We start from the raw sequence: 19,209 nt of genomic DNA, 5'->3' as shown, positions 1-19,209 counted from the left end.
TGTATTTCGTGAGAAGTTGAGGAATTGACGTGTTGTAAACTAACATGGCGCCGCCCATCGCACAAACAGCTCAACTAACGCGATCGTTATGAAGGTGTTTAAACAACAAAACACATCCACTTGCACATATTTGACAATCGGAATATCAGTGTTTCATGTTATAGCTAATACATTTGTGAATATTTTGAATAGAAAAGGGAAAATGACATCAAAGCAGATCATCATTCATTCAGCACTGTGTTGTGGTTGCGCTGTGTCACGTGACAAGCAATGACGCGTCACCATGGAAACATTAAAGTGACAGGTTCTAAATAACGGTCGCCTAGAAAAACTCACGCTGGGGATCAGTTAGAATATTTTAAACTTACGTGTGAAAGGGTTAAATACAAAAACAACAAACAAAAATAAACACAAATTAACAATGGTAAATTATTTAATGTATTTATTCTTTTTAGTAAACTGTTGTTTTTTTGTTAGAAACTCACGCTTACGGATGACGTGGTCGTTGAGCGCCCTCAGGCGACCGTTATGATTACATTCAAATGACTGCACAATTTACAGATGATTATTGATTAACGAATATTTTTAAATCATCCACCAAATTATCATCTCTTTCTTGCAGTTTAATGAGTAAACAACGAACATCAAGACATACGGTCCGCTAATGGTGTTAATTAGATCTCTCTTGATGAAGTCCGCTATACCAAATCTTGTTAAACACACACTTCCCAATGATCTTTGAAAACTACGCGCTCGACGACAGCCCTGACTTAACGTTGCACGAATTCGGCGGGCAGGTAGCTAGTGAATCAACTTCCTTCACTTTATTGGCGGCGCGGGTTACATAACGCCACCTATTACAGGAGTTATACCTGCAGTGATCACGCAATGGGATTATCATCATCACGTAGCCTACTAGAAAACAAACAAAACAACCAACGTTTTATTTTCGGCGGACAACGCTTGACCACAATTAACAAAATGAAAGGAGGTAAGAATTTTAAGACTTAGGTAAATTAAATTTAAGACCTAAACTTGTGTTTTTTAGACTTTTTGAGGCCTTAAATTTCACTTTCTGAATTTAAGTCTTTTTTAGACTTTTTAAGACTCCGCGGGAACCCTGATCCAAATGGTCATTGGCAAACTTAAGACGGGACTTGACATGTGCTGGTTTAAGCAGGGGAACCTTCCGTGCCATGCATGATTTAAAACCACCTTGGAAACGGTGGTCCCAGCTCTTTTCAGGTCATTGACCAGCTCCTCCCGTGTAGTTCTGGGCTGATTTCTCACCTTTCTTAGGATCATTGAGACCCCACGAGGTGAGATCTTGCATGGAGCCCCAGTCCGAGGGAGATTGACAGTCATGTTTAGCGTCTTCCATTTTCTAATGATTGCTCCAACAGTGGACCTTTTTTCACCAAGCTGCTTGGCAATTTCCCCGTAGCCCTTTCCAGCCTTGTGGAGGTGTACAATTTTGTCTCTAGTGTCTTTGGACAGCTCTTTGGTCTTGGCCATGTTAGTAGTTGGATTCTTACTGATTGTATGGGGTGGACAGGTGTCTTTATGCAGCTAACGACCTCAAACAGGTGCATCTAATTTAGGATAATAAATGGCGTGGAGGTGGACATTTTAAAGGCAGACTTAGGCCATGTTTACACGGAAACGATCTGAAGAGAAAACGCAAAAGTGGCGTTTCGTTTTCACTTTTTATTCTGCGTTTAGACGAGCGTTATGGGGGGGAAATCTGCGTGCATATGGAGACGCAAAAGTGTTAGAAATGCGTTGTAGTATGCACTCCAGGCGGCTAGGTGGCAATGTGAAGCACTGCCACACAACAACAACAAGTCCGTGCGCCTGCGTACAACCTTCCTTCTACTTCTCTCCCTAGTAGCGCGAAATTGAAAAGACTCTTGGACGTTTATCAGAGCTGCTAGGGCAACTTGAAGGTCCGACGTATGGAAATAATCCGACATGTTGGTTGTTATTTTCCTGTACTGGCGCATGCCTGTGACGTAAATGCGTACGCGACGAGAGCCGCCATGAGCAGATTTGCGTTTTTACCCGTTTAGACGGAAACGCGACGGTGGAGCGTTTTTAAGATTTCCACTTTGGAGGGTGGTTTCACTTTTTTGCGTTTTTAAGCCCCAAAAACGCCGTCGCCGTGTAAACGAAAGGCACATCCGATAAAATATTATTACGTTTTCACCCGGAATCGTTTTCGTGTAAACAGGGCCTAACAGGTCTTTGAGGGTCAGAATTCTAGCTGATAGACAGGTGTTCAAATACTTATTTGCAGCTGTATCATACAAATAAATAGTTAAAAAAATCCTATATCGTGATTTCTGGATTTTTTTTTTTATAGATTATGTCTCTCACAGTGGACATGCACCTACGACGACAATTTCAGACCCCTCCATGATTTCTAAGTGGGAGAACTTGCAAAATAGCAGGGTGTTCAAATACTTATTTTCCTCACTGTATATATATATATTGGTTTCTTCAAGCATCTTGGAGACGTTGCCGCAGTTCTTCTTGATTTAGTCTGTCTCAGTTTTTTCTATTTCTTTATGTGATCACAGACAGACTCGATGATGGTGAGATCGGATCTCTGTGTGGAGCATAACGGCTGTTAGACTCCTTGTGCATACAAAAATCTCACTGGATTATAACAATTAATGGCAAAGGTGCTTGGAAATGTAAACTGATATCTCCTACTGACACACAACTGCAAAAGATATAAATAACTGACTTAAAACCATTTTTTTGGGAGAAAATACTAACGTGCCTAAGACTTTTGCACAGTACTGTATATAAACATGGTTCAATTTTTTTTTTTTTTTACATATGACATAATATACCATTTTATAATATAATGTAATATGATATTATATAATTTTTTTAATTTATTGATTCCATTATATCAGATTTAATAGATATTATACAAATATTTATACAATACGAAAATATTACATAATATTTATTCCATGGTATTTATTTGTTACTTCAAAGTATGTTATAGAATACAACGGAATGAACATGGCACCATACCATACAAAAAAAAAAAAAAAACAATGGTAGAATTTTTTTTTATCAGTCTTGTGACATTGTTCAGTGGTCCTCGACAGATCAAAGTGTGCTAGTGTTTTTGAAGTTACATCACAGGTCGGGGCAGGTACACACACATTCCTTTATGTAAGTGATAACATGAGGGTACGCACTGATATACCCCCTTCCTCCTGATAACATACTAGCTCCCTCATTTCTGAACTGACTGTCTTGTCTTGACACTATCTTTGGATGTGTAGTCACTGTGTGTTTCTGAGGGTCTGTCACAGGAGAAAACGGTAGTTGTTTAGTAGTGTTCCCTGTTTTTCAGGACGTGTGGAATGAGATAACACACCTCAAATGGAATCCTTTTGTTCTGGCCAGTCTCGCTGAAAGCATGAGCCAGAAGAAAGACATCGTCCACCCCTACACCAAGGGCCAGGAACGGCAACACCTTTACACACATGAAAACAGAATAGCATGCTACATGTACAGATAGTGTTTGCATTGAAAAATAATGGAAAAGTAGCACAGTGGAATGAATGTGTTTTGTGTGAACATCAACAGCCCCTTAGATTACTCATGTTCATGAGTTGTACCTGTGTGGTAGCGGCGTTAAAGGAGATGCCCAAAAGCGAGCAGAGTCCCAGTCCAGCGGCGACAGAAAGAGTGACCAGCAACACTCCGGCCAGCCCGACTGCCCCCTGAGACTTGGCGCAGTCCCACCGCAGCATGGTCAGACAGGCATAGGCAAGCTGCACACAGATAACACAGCTATAGCGTTAATCTGACATTATCACGTTACCGCAGTGCCGTTCTCATGAGTGCGGTCACGGCACAGCAGGGTCAGGCATGCACTGGCAAGCTGCATGTAACATAACACTAGGCCTATACACACCAAGTCTGAATTTTCAACATGAAAAAACTTTCATGACAAGATTTTAAAATGAAAAAAATGTGTCTCAATATTTATTAAATGATCAGTCGATCAATTAAATCTTAGGCTAGGTCAATGTTTTCAAAAATTTTTTTACCTTTAGAGGAGAGAGATGGACAGAAAATTATATATGAACAGTTACTGTAAAAGTATTTTAACAAACAGTTACTGTGACAGTTACTGTTTGGCAATGGCATCAACCAGTTGACTAATTGGTTTATTTAAAGAATTCCTGAACAATTTCTGCTTGTTTCGGGCTCATCTGACCACGACTGGACACATTTCTTTGGGGGCATTTACATTAAAACAACAAGATGGAGTTGCAAAATAATGGAAAAGACTACAGGGGTCTCAAGATGCATTTTTATAAGCTGGACTATTTTAATTGTATCCACCTTGTGAAAAAGAAGTGGCCAAATCTTAAAAAGTACACTTTCATGACTATGTTTCTTAACACATTACATTTTAAATCAGGGGTGGGGAACGTTGATCCTGGAGGGCCATTGTCCTGCAGAGTTTAGCTCCAACCCTAATTAAACACACCTGAAGCTAATCAAGGTCTTCAGGATTGCTAAAGTTACAGGCAGGTGAGTGTTTTTTTTTCAGGGTTGGAGCTAAACTCTGCAGAACAATGGCCCTCCAGGATCAACGTTCCCCACCCCTGTTTTAAATCATTATGTTTTAATATCTTTGGTCGTGCTTTGAAGTACACTTATGTACACGTTGACTATCATACTAAAGCACATGTAAAGTGCTTGATTGTAATTTTGTAACTTTGTTACTACAGTGTGTTATTTAATTACATTTAAAGTTAATATCTTTTTTATTTACTGAATTTCAACTTCATTAAAAATGTGTTATTACAAATATATTTTTAATAAATTACATACAAGTCAATAGAAATTACAGTAAAGTATAATTTAGTTTATCAGTACATTAATTTTTGTAAATTCACTCTTTTTAAAAGTATGCTATTTTGTCATTTTATTTCACAAGGGACAGAGACCTATAAATACCACGCTTTTGGTGGGATGCTCAAAGAACAGAGCAAGAGGTTTTGTATTTTCTTGTTATTTAGTTACTCCAGTTTTGGTGTGAAATTACCTAAAAACAATGTTAACATCGAAATGAGGCATATTCCACGATTATTCAAAGACTCGGGTGAGTACTTAGGTTAAAATGTGTAACGCAGAATGTAGTGAATGAGGTTGTGCTTTCACCTGAACATAAAAGGAGAGGAAGTCTAGATAAAACTAAAGCTCTTCAGACAGAACTGGAGATGTGTGAGTGAGTTTACCATTAGGAGGTAGCCACTGGCGATACGGATCACGCTGACATCAGAGAAGGACTTAAGGATGTCTTCGAGGGTGGTGGTGGTGAACGTGAGAACTTTCTGAGACGAATTTACAGACACACTCTGCTGGACGGCCTGAGGACACACAGGACGGAAGGAAGGACGAAAGAAATTAAATTATTTCATGTTGTTTCTCTTCAATTAATTTACACCCTTTCTATAATTTTCTCACAGCTCATTTTTTCCTTGTTTTGTATTTTCCCTCTGGCGAATGAAGCTAATTAAATAAAGTGGAAATCACAGTCCCACAAATGTTTCAACAGCACAATTATCCAAGAAATGAAAATCACAGCCCCACCCCCTAAAACCACACGCACTCACATCCACAAACACACACATGTTCAGCCTTGCACAAACACGCACTAAAAGGAAACCCTATGCCAAGCGAAGGTCAGGGCTGACAAAACAGAGACCAGATGATGTCACACACAAACCACCAATGGGACGGCAGCTGTGAAAGAGATTGTGTGCTGAGCGGGTTAATGCGTTCCAGACGGTCCTGTCAAACACACACACACACACACAGATACCACACACATGCTAAAACACACACACACACACAAGTGCTGGGGCCACCATACCAAGAGGGGGATTCTGCAATGGACACCCAACACTAGCAAAAACTAGCTGTGTTGTAATGCAGTCATTCCATATTAAGCAAGCACCATATAAAAGCATGCTAAAATGATTTGTAAACATTAGTTAATGCATTAGATGACTTAACAATGAACAATAATTTGACAGCATTTAATGTTGCATAATGTTAATTTTATATATAACATGTTGGACAAGTAACAAGTTAACAATTACAAGTTGTTAACGACTAGTTATCGTAAAAAAATTAAGCATTGTAAAAAAATAATATTGACAGCCCTAGTTTATAATATATTCATTTTTTTAGACAAGTATGCAATTAATCACACAAAAGGGTGCGATTAATCACGATTAATCGCATACTTACCGTGGAATTAAGCATACATCGTTTATCTTGTTTAACGTGTTTATTTTGTCATCATTTGCTATATCCAGCTATATAAGTAAACTATCAGATTAAAGAATGCTTCTTACAAAACTGTATTTGGGTCTTTCCAAAAAAAAGACTTCAAAAGGACACCTAATAACCAAATGATATAAGGATTACAGAACACAACTTTTCCGAATACAGTGTACAGTATGTGTACAGTGCAACAGCAAAGAGCTTTTTAGAGATTGTTTTCATTTTAGACATGTCAAGCTGCGATTTTTCACAGGACCACATGGAGATGCCCAAAAAATTATTTTGTGGAAACAACGTGAATGTACTGAAATGTATCTGTGCATAAATTCAATGTGCGATCAGTGCGTCGAGAGCCCACATACAGTTTGTTATACTGTATATACTATTGTTAATTTGTTAATTCATGTTTGTTAATAGTACATTCATTTATACATTTTGAAATGTTATATGTAAATGTAAACATTGACACTATGCAGTTTTAATAAATGCTGTAAAAATGTTGTCCATTGCTAGTTCGACATCTAACGCATTATTGTTAACAAATTGAACCATATTAATATTTTCAGTAAAATGTGCTTTTATAAATATACCATTGTTCATTTGTTCATAATACATTTATGTGCATTATTAATAAATGCTGAAAAAAGGTTGTTCATTGTTAGTTCATGACACCTAATGCATCAACTAATATTAACAAATTTAACCTTAATGTAAAGTGTTGATTTCTAAAACAGACAGGACCGAAATACCTATAGAAGATGTTTTCAATGTCACAACATTAGGCATCAAATACATGTGAAGGGTTTAGTTTGCACATTTCTACAGTGTCCCATCGTGACCTTTCCTGACCTTACAGATGTGCCCCGTTTTTCCAAGTTCACACTTAACCTGAGCGTTTAAAGTATGAAAAAGGAAAAAAAAAGGGAAGTCTATGCCTTTGAAGGACTGCACTTAAACAGCTGGGTCCTAACCTCAAGAGACACAGCACCTTTGGAATGTATGCATTACTTATGACTAAAGATGAATGCCTTCACACTGCATGAGTACATGTATGTGAGTGTATTTTCCAGGAAACACAAAGTTGGACTGAAGGAATAAATCGCCACGGGCCCCCTAAACGGTTCATAACAAGATCCAGTTTTAGGCAAAGTAAAGCCCGATGAAAGGATGAATTACTAAAAACACTACAGCAGAAAAAGTCACTGTAAATGTGTTGTGTTTCGCTCTCACAGAGACTTTAGATGCCCCAACACCTGCGATGAGATGACTAAACGCCTGTGAAGAGACGACTCGACGCCGGCGATATGTTATGCCCTAAATTAATACATGATTAACTAACTGTATTTTTCTATGTACATTTCTGAAATGCACTTTCTGTAAAGCTGCTTTGAAACAATATGTATTGTGAAAAGCGCTAGACAAATAAATTTGAATTGAATTGAATTAAATGTCTCCACTAAAGTAGACTGAAGTCTGGACATCAACAGAGCATCTTTACATCCTTTCCGCGAGATGATTCATGGTGAGAGACGTGCATGTACCTCAGAGTATCTCCTTTGCCAGGCCTCTAGAACAGCAGCTGCTTTGTCCTCATTCCAGTTGATGTGTGAGACTTCATCGTAGTCCTTCAAGTGCTCGTACATCTGCTTTGGGGTCATGAGTTGGAACATGGTCTGAAGAGCCTGTGCACTTTGAGGAAGAGTGAAAAGAGAACAAAATGTTGAGCTGAATGTATAGTATAAACTGACCAAGTGTTTTATATACAAAATGTTGTGGTGAAATTAAACGGTCATCACACAACTTTGTAGTGCGTTGTTCTCAGTGCAACGTGTGGCCCAATTTCCAAACAAATCGCTCGATAGGTGTGGCTTTTTATTGGTTATTGTTTAGCATGCTGTTAAAGCTCAATTTCTTGGGGGGGATGAAGTGATAATGGTTGCTGCTTAAAAATAGCTTGACAGTGAAAGTCTTGACATTGTCTGTCATTTCTTGGGGATAAAAAACCATGAAAAGAAGCACTAACATGCTGAAATACAGCGGTCTGTCACTTTGCTCCACAGACGAGCTCAGACTTCTCCAACTGTAGAGTACAGACTCCCTCAAGTGGACTGTCAACCTGGTATTGTTCAATGAACACTTCTTGAATGAAAAAACCCTTGACTTTCTCTTTTCAGAAAGCCACGAGGGAGTGAAAAGATTCCTAGAAATTGTAGTGGACGGTTCCAGAGCCACTTGAGAATATTTTTCCGCTACCACCACTGCAGCGAATTAACATTTTTGGGATTTGCAACAATGTTCTTTCATAATATGGATGGTGAATTCTGTCCCCACTCAAGGCCTAAAGAGGTCTGGGGGAAGAAAAAAAAAAACCATTTCACTCTTAGAGTAAAAGGTGTGGGCTTCCTCAGTCTGTGGGAATGAATACTAATATGCAGTTTACTAATGATTACAGTCTGCCAAGAAACAAAAAACAAACCTCATACTGTACATGTGAGTGTGTAAGAGAGAGGGAAAGACAAATTGATATTTTTTCCACTGCTATGTAAGGCCCAAAATGGCCTCAAATTGCACTGCTAACATATTTAAAGACACACTTTACACGCTTCCTTTATTACCTTTTGCACACCCTCTATGGTTTTCACGATTGTTTATCCCCTTTACAATTAAAATACATTAAGATACATTTATTTCTCTGAATGCCATCAGTGTTTAAATCCCAAATTGGTCTCTTACCTTAGAAGTTTGCCGCTGTCGTTCTTCTTGGTCCCACCTACGATAAGCTCCTCCTGCCAGTGCATGTACTTTTTGGAAAGCCCATAGCAGCCACCAGTCAGAACATGAGCCACGTCAAAAGGCTTAAGATGATGACAGATCATAAATCAGACACACTCAAGATGCAAAACAACTTTGCTTTAATGTATCTTTAGCTGTAGCCTATGACTGGGAAAACAGATATCCAACAATGATTTTTAGCTATTGCTCTATGCCATCCTTTGTATGCTGAACCAACCCGTGTCATGTTCTTGTTGGGAGCTGACAATGGGCAGTCAGGGTCCGCGGGATTCAGGCAGGGGCGATCCATGTAGCCATGGCCCACCCCTGCTTTGACCAGCATCTCCTCCCAGATGTCCACCGGATTGTTTAGCATCTTCAGCTCAGCAATGAATCCTATCGGATCAAAGTTGGTCCACTGCACTGGGGATTTGCCACTGTGTGAAAAAAAAGAAACCATTTTATTGATGTGGACCTAAGGTGGCATTCACATTATGGCACTCACACATTACAGCCTTAAAGTGTGTTAGATGAAGTACAACGGAATTGAATAGAAGGCAGGGCTATAGGCACATTAACTGCCATAGAAAGTTGCTAACATAAACACAGAGTACCCTTGACATGCCTTTTCCACTCCCAAATTTCTTAAGATTAGCCCATTGTTTGAAAAATAGCATTGATCTTGTACGTTTCAAAAGATTTTTGAAATATATATATATATATATATAATATAATGCGGCACTCATTGCAGTAAGATTTGCGTTTACCAAGGTTGCATGTATTTGATGGGGGGGGGGGAAACAGTAAACTTTAAAAAACTGTAATAGTGTGAAATATTTTTAAAATTTAAAATAACACTCTTCTATTTTAATATATTTTAAAATGTCATTTATTCCTGTAATGGCAAAGCCAAATTTTCAGCATTTTTACTCCAGCATTTAGTGTCACTTGATCCTCCAGAAATCATTCTAATACGCTGATTTGGTGCTTGTAATGGCCACAGCCATGGCCTCACAACCAGTTCAAGAGTGGTAACCTCATGCACTTATATTTTTCGGGAGTTTATGCTGTTTTTCTTTAGGATTAGTTTATATACTTTTTCTCATACCCATTATACATTTGTTGCAAATATTTATTTAGTTACAAATAACTCACAGGACACTTAGTTAATTTCACATACATTATACTTTATTTAGTTGACCATACAGAAGTATCTTTTTGGGAGCGCGCACCATTAGTTACTTTTGAATTTTCATTCTGTTTATATAACTATTTGTTTGTAATGTTGTTGTTAGTTTTCCCTTGTGTGTCAAAATTGGTTTGATCAGCCAATATATAAGTCCCCTTTGTTTCTTTTGTTGGAGGTCAGTTGTATTTTCTTGAGTCTCTTATGTTCAGAGTTTTAGTTACCGTCTGTTTATTTGACCTCTTTTATAGGCCCAAAAATGTATTTTATTTTGTTGTAATGATTTTTGGGAAATAAAAACCCTTACTTTTGAACTTCCCTTGTGATTCCTCTTGCTTAACTGCTTGGTCCCTCACAGTGCTCAAGAAACATTTATTATTATTATTATCACTGTTGAAAACAGTTGTGCTGCTTAATAATTTTGTAGAAACTATGATATATATTTTTTTCAGGATTCTTTGATGAACAAAGTTCAAAAGAACAGCATTTATCTGAAATAGATATCTTTTGTAACATTATAAACATCTTAACTCTCACTTTTGATCAGTTTAACGAACGAGTTCTTGTTAAATAATTTGTTAAAAAATAAACAGTGCATGTTTAACCATGGATCCCTGCTTATGGGATGTTGGACGTGCTTAAAGTGGTACGGCATAACTACGGGGAGCGGAGGAAGGGTGACTGGATGGAATTCCGAAGGCTTAGGAATTGATGGATGCTGCACGTCACAGCGGTGGCAGCACAAATGTAGTTGGGATTGGATTTCAGCCTGCCTCCATAATAACAGCTTTGAGAAAATGGAATCAATCCGCTCATCTGATCTTTATCCCCTCTAATTATACTGCCGTGCCGGGTGATCCCGCTCAGGGCCTGGCATCTCCCCACAACTAACAGCCCAACGCAGCAGTTTCGCAAACCTCCCATACTTTGCTTGCCATCTCGTCTCAGTTGTTTTTTTTCAAGACCCTCTTTCTCTTGCTGTGTCTTCACCCGGTCTCCCGTCCCGCCCGTATGTTTGACTCTATCCTCAGACGGCCTTCCTCGGACCGAGTTCACCCTCCCACTTTCCATCACCCATCCATTTCCACCGCTCCGTTGACTGATTCTCTAAGCCTCCCTCTGTCAAACCAGCTCCGCCTTTCTGTCCCTGCACCATCTTTCTCTCATTTCTCCCTCTTGCTTTTATTCTTTCCTTTTTTCTGTATGTGTTTTCTTCTGCTCGCCCCTCTGTCTTTCTCTTCTGGCAGGCCTGCGGTGGTTCAGACCACATTGTATGTGCCTAACCAGGCTTGAGTCATTATTCCAAGTCCCCCAACCAGAACACAGTAAAATCCTTATTTACATCCATGATGGAGGGAAAGAGGGAGGGGGGAGGAGGGCAGAAAAACTTTTGCAGACTTGGTGGTTGTCCACTGAGTGTAACTGTTGCAAGGAGGCATTAGCAGCAGAAGTGTGAGGCCTCGAGCGGTTCAACATTACAATGAAGGCCTTCAGAAAACCCCACTGGAGACTGTAAAGCACCACTTAGGGCTGTCATTCCATTAAAATATAGTGATTACTGTAATGTTTTTAAAAATATATTCTTTATGCAACATCCCTATGTACTCGTCTGATTCATGCAAAAATATAGATTATCTAATTCTCAAACTGGATCAAAATCACAGAACTTGATTCAGTAATAAAAAAAATCTGTACTGTACTTCATGGACTTAATCTCACAAGCATAATGCAAATAGTTTTTGAAGCTTCCATGCTCTGTACATTAGTTTTCCGCTGGTGTTTGCATTAACATTTCTATAAATTATAGCATTTAACTCGAAGATGATATCAGACTTGTTGAGCTTCAATGATTATTCAATTTCACCTTACAAAGAGTGCAAATGACTCTACTCTCATTAAACGTCCTGTTTAGGTTTGATTTATAAATAAATTACCCCTAGAGAGGTAATTTATCAAATAAACATGGTAAAATCCACTTTTAACCACCACTCTTGATTGGATTGGAAAACTTTTTCCTTTAAATTTAGTTTGCTTGTTTATTAGTTTTCAACATGGCTCTATTCATAGGAAGGACATGTCAGCGAAGTGTTCACTGTATGAAAATGGCCTTTTGGGCAAATCAACTTGATTTCAAGAGTCAGACAGTCAATTAAAAGCTCCAATGAAATACAGAAAGGTGTGTGTAACTTACGGGAGGTAGACTGTTCCTGAATGTAGCTTAGCACCTTCCCAGAAGCAGTCTAGAGGAGTGATGATCAGACATGGGTGCAGTTTCTCTATAATCTGAAAAGGTAGATGTGCTATTATTACTTTCACAAGCCTTTGGGTCCTCCTCTGAAGTTCAAATATTTCTACTAAAATGTCATTTTAAAAAGATGAGCATTCTTCCTTACCTGGTCCACAAGATTGTTTTCTGTATAAAGTTCTCCTGATTTGTAGCATAAATGTTCCAATTTCCATTGCCTGAAAACGCAACGGTGGAAATTAGATATACTGTCATTTTGTGCACTACTATGATTGAAAAAAAAAGAAAATTTGAACGAAATAGTGATCGTTTATGTTATACACATAAAAAAAAAAAAAAGTCCATTGACATATTGTGCGTCAACTACCCAATAAAAAAAATAACTCTACAGAGGCTGTTGTGCCATTACCTGTTGTACATGTAAACGTGCACTCTGCTGGCCTTTATGGCGGAGTCGAGGTGCTGCTTCAGCGCCTCTACGGTCAGAATGTTAGTACCTTCCTGTCGTGGCGTCTGTATCATGAGCTGAGGACTAAACATGGCCTCCTCTCCGATCTTCTGCCGCGTGTACTTGAGTTCCTGATTCACCCTGCCACCCACTAGGAAATGGAAAAGAAAAGTGATGGAAAAGAAGACTCAAATGAGGCTCTACAACAATTTAGTACTTTTATTTATAAGTCTAGGAGCATGAAATGTTGCTTTGAATTCAACAGATCAATGTCAGAAAATAATAAAAAAGTATAAGTATGCTGCGTTTTTACTGATGTTGTTATTTTTGTCCACCACCAAATGATCAAACCCCCACAATTGGTCCTAACTACATAATTTTTTTTGTAAATTGGTATTTTTTTTAATTATTTGTTTTAATTACGAAACAACAATTACAATTATAAATAAGTTTTACTTATTTATAATTCATTTCAATATTCACAATAAAATAGAGTTAAATATAAGATTTTTATTCAAATTTAAATGTATTTTAGGTAAAAGATGACAATGTAATGATGTGGAGTTGAGTGGGTGAGTCAGATGCTAATTCAGACATATTTAGTTAATTAAGCAAAACATTAATCAATGCGATTAAATTCATTAAAAACACTGAGTCAGTGAAGACAACTAAATAAAAAGACGTGTTTTCTCTGCATTATTTCGCAGTGCAATCTTTTTAGCTCATCACACTCAATTCACCAAGCTGACGACTTAAATTTATTCATTTATTTACTTGTTTATAAACTTATTACCATCAACAAGCAGTTGAGGAACCTACAAGAAACAGAGAAGCATGATAAAAAGTCACTCAGTGACAAACAATCATAACTTTCACTTCCGTCACACAGGGTCAAGCACAGTCTCACTGTAATCAATCATATCTTCCAGCCTCGATGAAAGGAAAAGCTAACACATGTACAGGCTCCCATCTGTCCTGTTAACTTGACTTCGAAATGCCTTTCAGTACACCCTTTAACACCTGCAGTCTTCTTCACAGCCTTCAAATCCAGGCTTATGAATTATGAGTGTGTGCGCAAGTGCGTTTGCATGCGCACACGTGTGTGTAAGCGCCTTGGCTTCTTTATTGCATTGGGGCAGTGGAGTCGTTGTGTGGCACACCTAAGCTCCAAAAGGAACAGAAAACCCTCACAGCTACAAAAGCAGCCTTTCAAAGAGTCTTGCTGAACACCGTCCAAGTCCGTCTCTCAAAGCTGTCGATTCTTCACGCGCTCTCTACCTGACCTCCGAAAATAGAAGACTTCTCCATTTCCAGGATCAAGCACCCTAGAGAAGCAGGCAACACGGTTCACAAGGACTTCACAGTTACTCTGAACCAGGTAATAATACAGTCTGGTACAGTCAGGCAATCTGTCAATTCCTTGTAACGTAATCAAGCAAATCATATACTGGTGTGATGTGTTTCGGATGGCAGGTTGCGTGATTCTGAAGCTCTTCTGAGATGTAGATGCAGGGAGGAGGGTTAATTTATGGTCAACTATTTTACTTTGAAGTATTGAAGGTAAATTCAACCATATTTAACTGACCTATTCTGCCAGAGGAGAGATTCTGAAGACTAGCTTTGCTTGTGTATTAGACGGGCAAAGTCACTTGGCATGAGTTGTTGCATTACATTGGCGGCATCAAAAAAGAAGCAATATTGTTCCCTTCAAATGTACGTGCGATTATAACGGATATGGTAGCTAACAAAAAAAGATGTTGACACTTTAACTAAATTTAACTAACTAGCTCAGCAAGATTCCCCTCAAACTGTTGACACACCATGAGAGTAGTTCAACGGACCATTAAAGATGCAAATTTGTGATCATTTAATTCTATTGTCAGCACTGTTTTTTTAACAGAAGGAAAAAACAAATCTGCAAATAATTTTATGAGAAAAAACAAAGTAAATGTTATTCTCAGTTAAGCGGGCAACTTAATTTGTTTTAGTTCAATGACAATATAAAATCCCATAACATGTTTTCTTTATAATATCACAGTATAAATGGGTGTCTTAACAAGAAAATTATTCAATGTGGCAATACTTTCCGTTCTGCGGTACGTACGGGTACCCGCTGATAGCCGCCTGCTTTAAAACGCTCAGTGTTTGTGTAAGCACTCTGTGAAGAGAGTCAATGGTTTCTATTTACAAAGTGTTTTTTTAGCGTTGAGTTTTGTAGCAAATCACAGACAAATCTGTTGAGTGAGTGAATGCAATAACAATCAGATGCATTTAAGTTGGTCAGAATATGCTCAACACCACTCAAAACAGCAGAGTTTTTGTTCAGCGTGAGTTCTGCACGCTCGTAATTCCTTTCATTATAACCCAAAAAGTAAAAACAAAATATCAATAATTAATTGCACAGAGTAGGCAGCTTCATCGATTATAACAGGAGTTTTTGTAAAAGTGCAGCTTTGTGTACCTGCTGTTATAATTGACAGCTTCATTATAATCATGGCAACAATCTTTGCTCGCTTTCTGTATAGGCTATAATATATATTTTTTTCATGCTACTAAGTACTAACTACACATTGCAAAGTTTCTGGATTTAAATGTGTGATTGAATCCGATTGACAGTGATAACCATAGAAATGGCCGGAACAAAACAATCTGATATTGTATGTCCAATGATCTGTGCATGAAGTCTTGGAGTGTAAAGGCAAAATAATAGATCTGCCACTTCTATGTAATGTGTAATTTTGTTGTTCATTTTATTACTTATTATTGTTTGTTGTTATTCATTTGATTATATTATTATCTTTTCAAATCAGTCACTCAGTGACTTTTTACATATAGCCTAAATTTACAGATTTTAAATAGATTATAAATCAAAGTGCTTAAAACTATTTGATGTCTTGACAGTGTTTTTTTTTCCGTTTTTAATGAATAAATAGGATAAGTTAATATTACAAACTGTTTCTTTGCATTTATTTAATTTATTTTAGATTTATTGTCAGTACTGGGCACGCAGTTCACATGGGTATAGGGTACTTTGTACTGTGTGTGTGACTTTGTACTGTATGTGTGTGTGTGTGTGTGTGGATGACCGTGTTAATCCGCCACCACCAAAGTCATTTTTGACCCAGGAAAAACCCTGGACATGAACAAAGAAAAATTAAGTCAGAATCATATGTTAGCAATTACCAATGTTTTTCTTAAGTTACACTAGCAGGTTTTAAACAAAGTCCTCTCCCACCTAGTTGTGTGTGGCAACAAGACTTAGGCTCTTCACAATTTTCTCCACACTCTGAACATGTGAGTATGGTCTCAATTTCACGCAGCATAAGCAAGCATAAAACAACAAAAGATAAAACAATTTGCAACCAATTCAGCTTTGTTTTTTGTTTTTTGTTTTTTTTACTGTTTCCCCCCTCAAAACCACTAAAACTTCAAAAACACAACATGCCTGATAACTAAAACAAAAAATTAATTTTTCTCATTAACCTACTCCAGCTCTGGAGGAAGGGCTGTGTAAAGCAATCTGTAACAATTTATAAGCTATAATCCAATTTAACAATGGTTTTCAATTCACGAGATTGAATATTTTCAAACCATTGTAATTGTATTCAAGTTGAAAATAACCATGCTTTTTTTCTAAGGGCAGACCACCCTGCCATTGAAAAAGGCTGAGAGAAGGAGGCAAATGTCTAGAAGCATTCTGAGAAAACAATGGATTTCTTTTTTCCTGGGCCCAAATGTAACATCTGATCTTGTTTTGGGGCATGTTTATAATATCCCTCATTAATTACAGCTTCAAGCGAGCCTGAGCTTTACTTCAACATGATTATTGGGACCAGGTTGATTACATCCCTAACAAGCTTAGCATGTTCCTGATTTGAGGCCCTGGGATCACCAACATGTTTTGGAGATGAAACAGCCTCAGATGTCAGCTTTCAATCAGAAAAGTCTCCACTCTGGATTACCATGCATTGGGTCACCTACATGTCATGAATGGCTCCTCTGATGTATGTCCTACAGAGGCAACAGGAAGGAACTATAACAATGCATGTCGCTCACTTCACAGAGAAAGACTTCAATATTGCTGGAAACGTCATATTATGACCTGATCTCTGGAGAATTCAACACCCCTCCAGAGACGCACAGGTTCTGGGGTCACAAATGGCCTTGCCTCAGGTGTGAAATTAACACCAAAAGAAAATGTGAACGAGAAAGAATGACAGAGAACAAGAGGTGATTTCATTCAAACATGACTGCAGGTGTGTTTTAAGGTCTTTTAAAAAAACAGCATAATTGTCTAATCCTGTGCATCAAAACTATAAAAACTAAAAGCCCATAAACTGTATCGACATGGACAGGTGTAGATATATTCCTGGGAGATTAAGGCCGTTTTCACACCTGGCTTGTTTGAAGCATTTGTTTCGGAACCTGGTGCGTTTTTTTCCCTTCATTTTGTTCAGGCATATATGAACAATCGCGCTTGGATCCACACCTGAATGAGGTGGTCTCGGCCTGATGGAAAAAAAACTCTGGGGCAGTTCAGTTGAGGTGAGAAAGCATTCTGCCCCAATGGACCAATGAACCAAGTGGTATAATAATTTGTAAGAGGAAATGTATTATATAAAAAGCAGCATCTAATTATGTGAGTGAGCACACTAGTTAAAGCAGTTGAAAACCAAAGAGAGCCTCTTCATCTTAAAATAGTGTATGCTCTACTTCATGCATTGCAAGAATGCGGTCCTGACGAAGTCTTGACCGCATTATCGAATATGCAATAAATTAATCAATAAAAAAAAATTAAGGTTGGCAATGGAGAACCAGTGCATATTCAGTTATTACTCTTTTTAACAAACCAGTAAAAAAAAATCTGATGAATCAAACTTGAACTCATGAGTTATCTATCTAACAACTCACTTTCTGAATCAGAGTGGATCTTGAATCACAAGTCATATCTAACTCAATATGACAGTATATATGACAATGTAAAGTATACACATTCAAAACAAATATTTGTTGTAATAAAAGTTAGTTTTCTCAAAAATCGCAAAAAAATCTAGAATGAATAAATTAAATGGACTGGAACCTGGGCCAGAACTATTCATCTTCTCAAAACTATCTTTAAAAACAACAGTGTTGTCCACATAATAATAATAATAATAATAATAATAATAATAGGAATTGATAATTAATTAATAATAAAACAAATTTAATTATAATGATAATTATTATTCTTAATTATTATTATTATTATCCTCATCATAATTATGAATTTTAAATAATAATATATAAATTATTTCTAGAAATGATCTCTATGAAAATCAGAATCAGCTGAGTTTATCTGATGAAATGTTCCCCAAGAAAAGCTGTTATAAAGCAGCTTATTATTTGTATTACATGCAAGTAAAAAAGAAATAACATTAAAGCTAGGTGTGGTTTTATAAAGGCTAGCAACAGCAAGCTAGCTTTGAAAGCATTAGATAGATCCCATCCTCCCTTCAGAGCATCTCCAAAGCCACTCCTCCTCCAAAACACATGAACCGGAGTCCGGAGAGTATGCAAAGCATCACGTGTCTCAAAGCTCATAACAATAATAATGAACGTAAACAACTTAGAGAGTTATGACTTGTACCACCTGACTGCTGCAGATTCATTTCGCCGTTGAAAGTGTTGCCACAGAAATGCATAAATCCGAGTCTGAGGACATGAACAGCTCCGGGAACGTAACATGTTGCCATCTCGCAATCACAGTAATTACAACATGGCATGAACGCTATGATTTAACTAGGGCTGCAGCTATCGATTCTTTTTGTAATCGATTAATCTAGCACTTAATCAATCGATTAATCGAGTAATCGGATAAAACATTTTTTGTGTTTTTAAACAACCAAAACAAATAATGCATAACGAAAATGATGTGGCTGTAAAATGATCAAGCATTTGGCTTTTATTTATCAAAAAAAAAAAACAACAACAACTGGTATTTATTCCAACTCCAACATTTGGCTCCAAAACTAAGCCTATTTATTGCAATTTTTACCCATTTAGTATAAGTGCCAACAATGTTCTATGCTCAATTACTTTGGTAGCCGATTAAAATGTCTTCCCCAAAAGTACGAGTGGATTTGGAGAAGCAGGCTGGGGAATTTCATTTTTTGTTGTTGTCTGTAACTATTTGGAAGACGTGACATACAAACAAGGTCTCGCAAAGACTGCAAAACAATATGTGTT

General features: G+C 37.6%; 1 protein-coding gene across 2 annotated transcripts in view; it reads right to left on the bottom strand.

The window, feature by feature from the left end:
- Positions 1-19,209, bottom strand: part of ptch1 (patched 1) — a 69,020-nt gene that overhangs the window by 32,290 nt on the left and 17,521 nt on the right. For both annotated transcript variants that reach the window (XR_008804125.1, XM_056237564.1), the window contains exons 3-11: positions 12,946-13,135; positions 12,685-12,754; positions 12,483-12,574; positions 9,344-9,542; positions 9,067-9,188; positions 7,875-8,022; positions 5,280-5,411; positions 3,645-3,800; positions 3,401-3,499 (exon numbers count right to left, since the gene is read on the bottom strand). Coding sequence is in view for 1 of the 2 variants with exons in the window: in XM_056237564.1 (XP_056093539.1) it covers positions 3,401-3,499; positions 3,645-3,800; positions 5,280-5,411; positions 7,875-8,022; positions 9,067-9,188; positions 9,344-9,542; positions 12,483-12,574; positions 12,685-12,754; positions 12,946-13,135 (1,208 nt within the window). In the remaining variant the exon portion in view is untranslated. The remainder of the gene's footprint in view (positions 1-3,400; positions 3,500-3,644; positions 3,801-5,279; positions 5,412-7,874; positions 8,023-9,066; positions 9,189-9,343; positions 9,543-12,482; positions 12,575-12,684; positions 12,755-12,945; positions 13,136-19,209) is intronic.

This window comes from Rhinichthys klamathensis, unplaced genomic scaffold, assembly GCF_029890125.1.
Source record: "Rhinichthys klamathensis goyatoka isolate OS25496 unplaced genomic scaffold, OSU_Roscu_1.1 h1tg000487l_1, whole genome shotgun sequence".
Lineage (NCBI taxonomy): Eukaryota > Metazoa > Chordata > Actinopteri > Cypriniformes > Leuciscidae > Rhinichthys > Rhinichthys klamathensis.
Note: the sequence above shows the minus strand (reverse complement) of the source record. Positions and strands in the feature narration are given on the sequence as shown.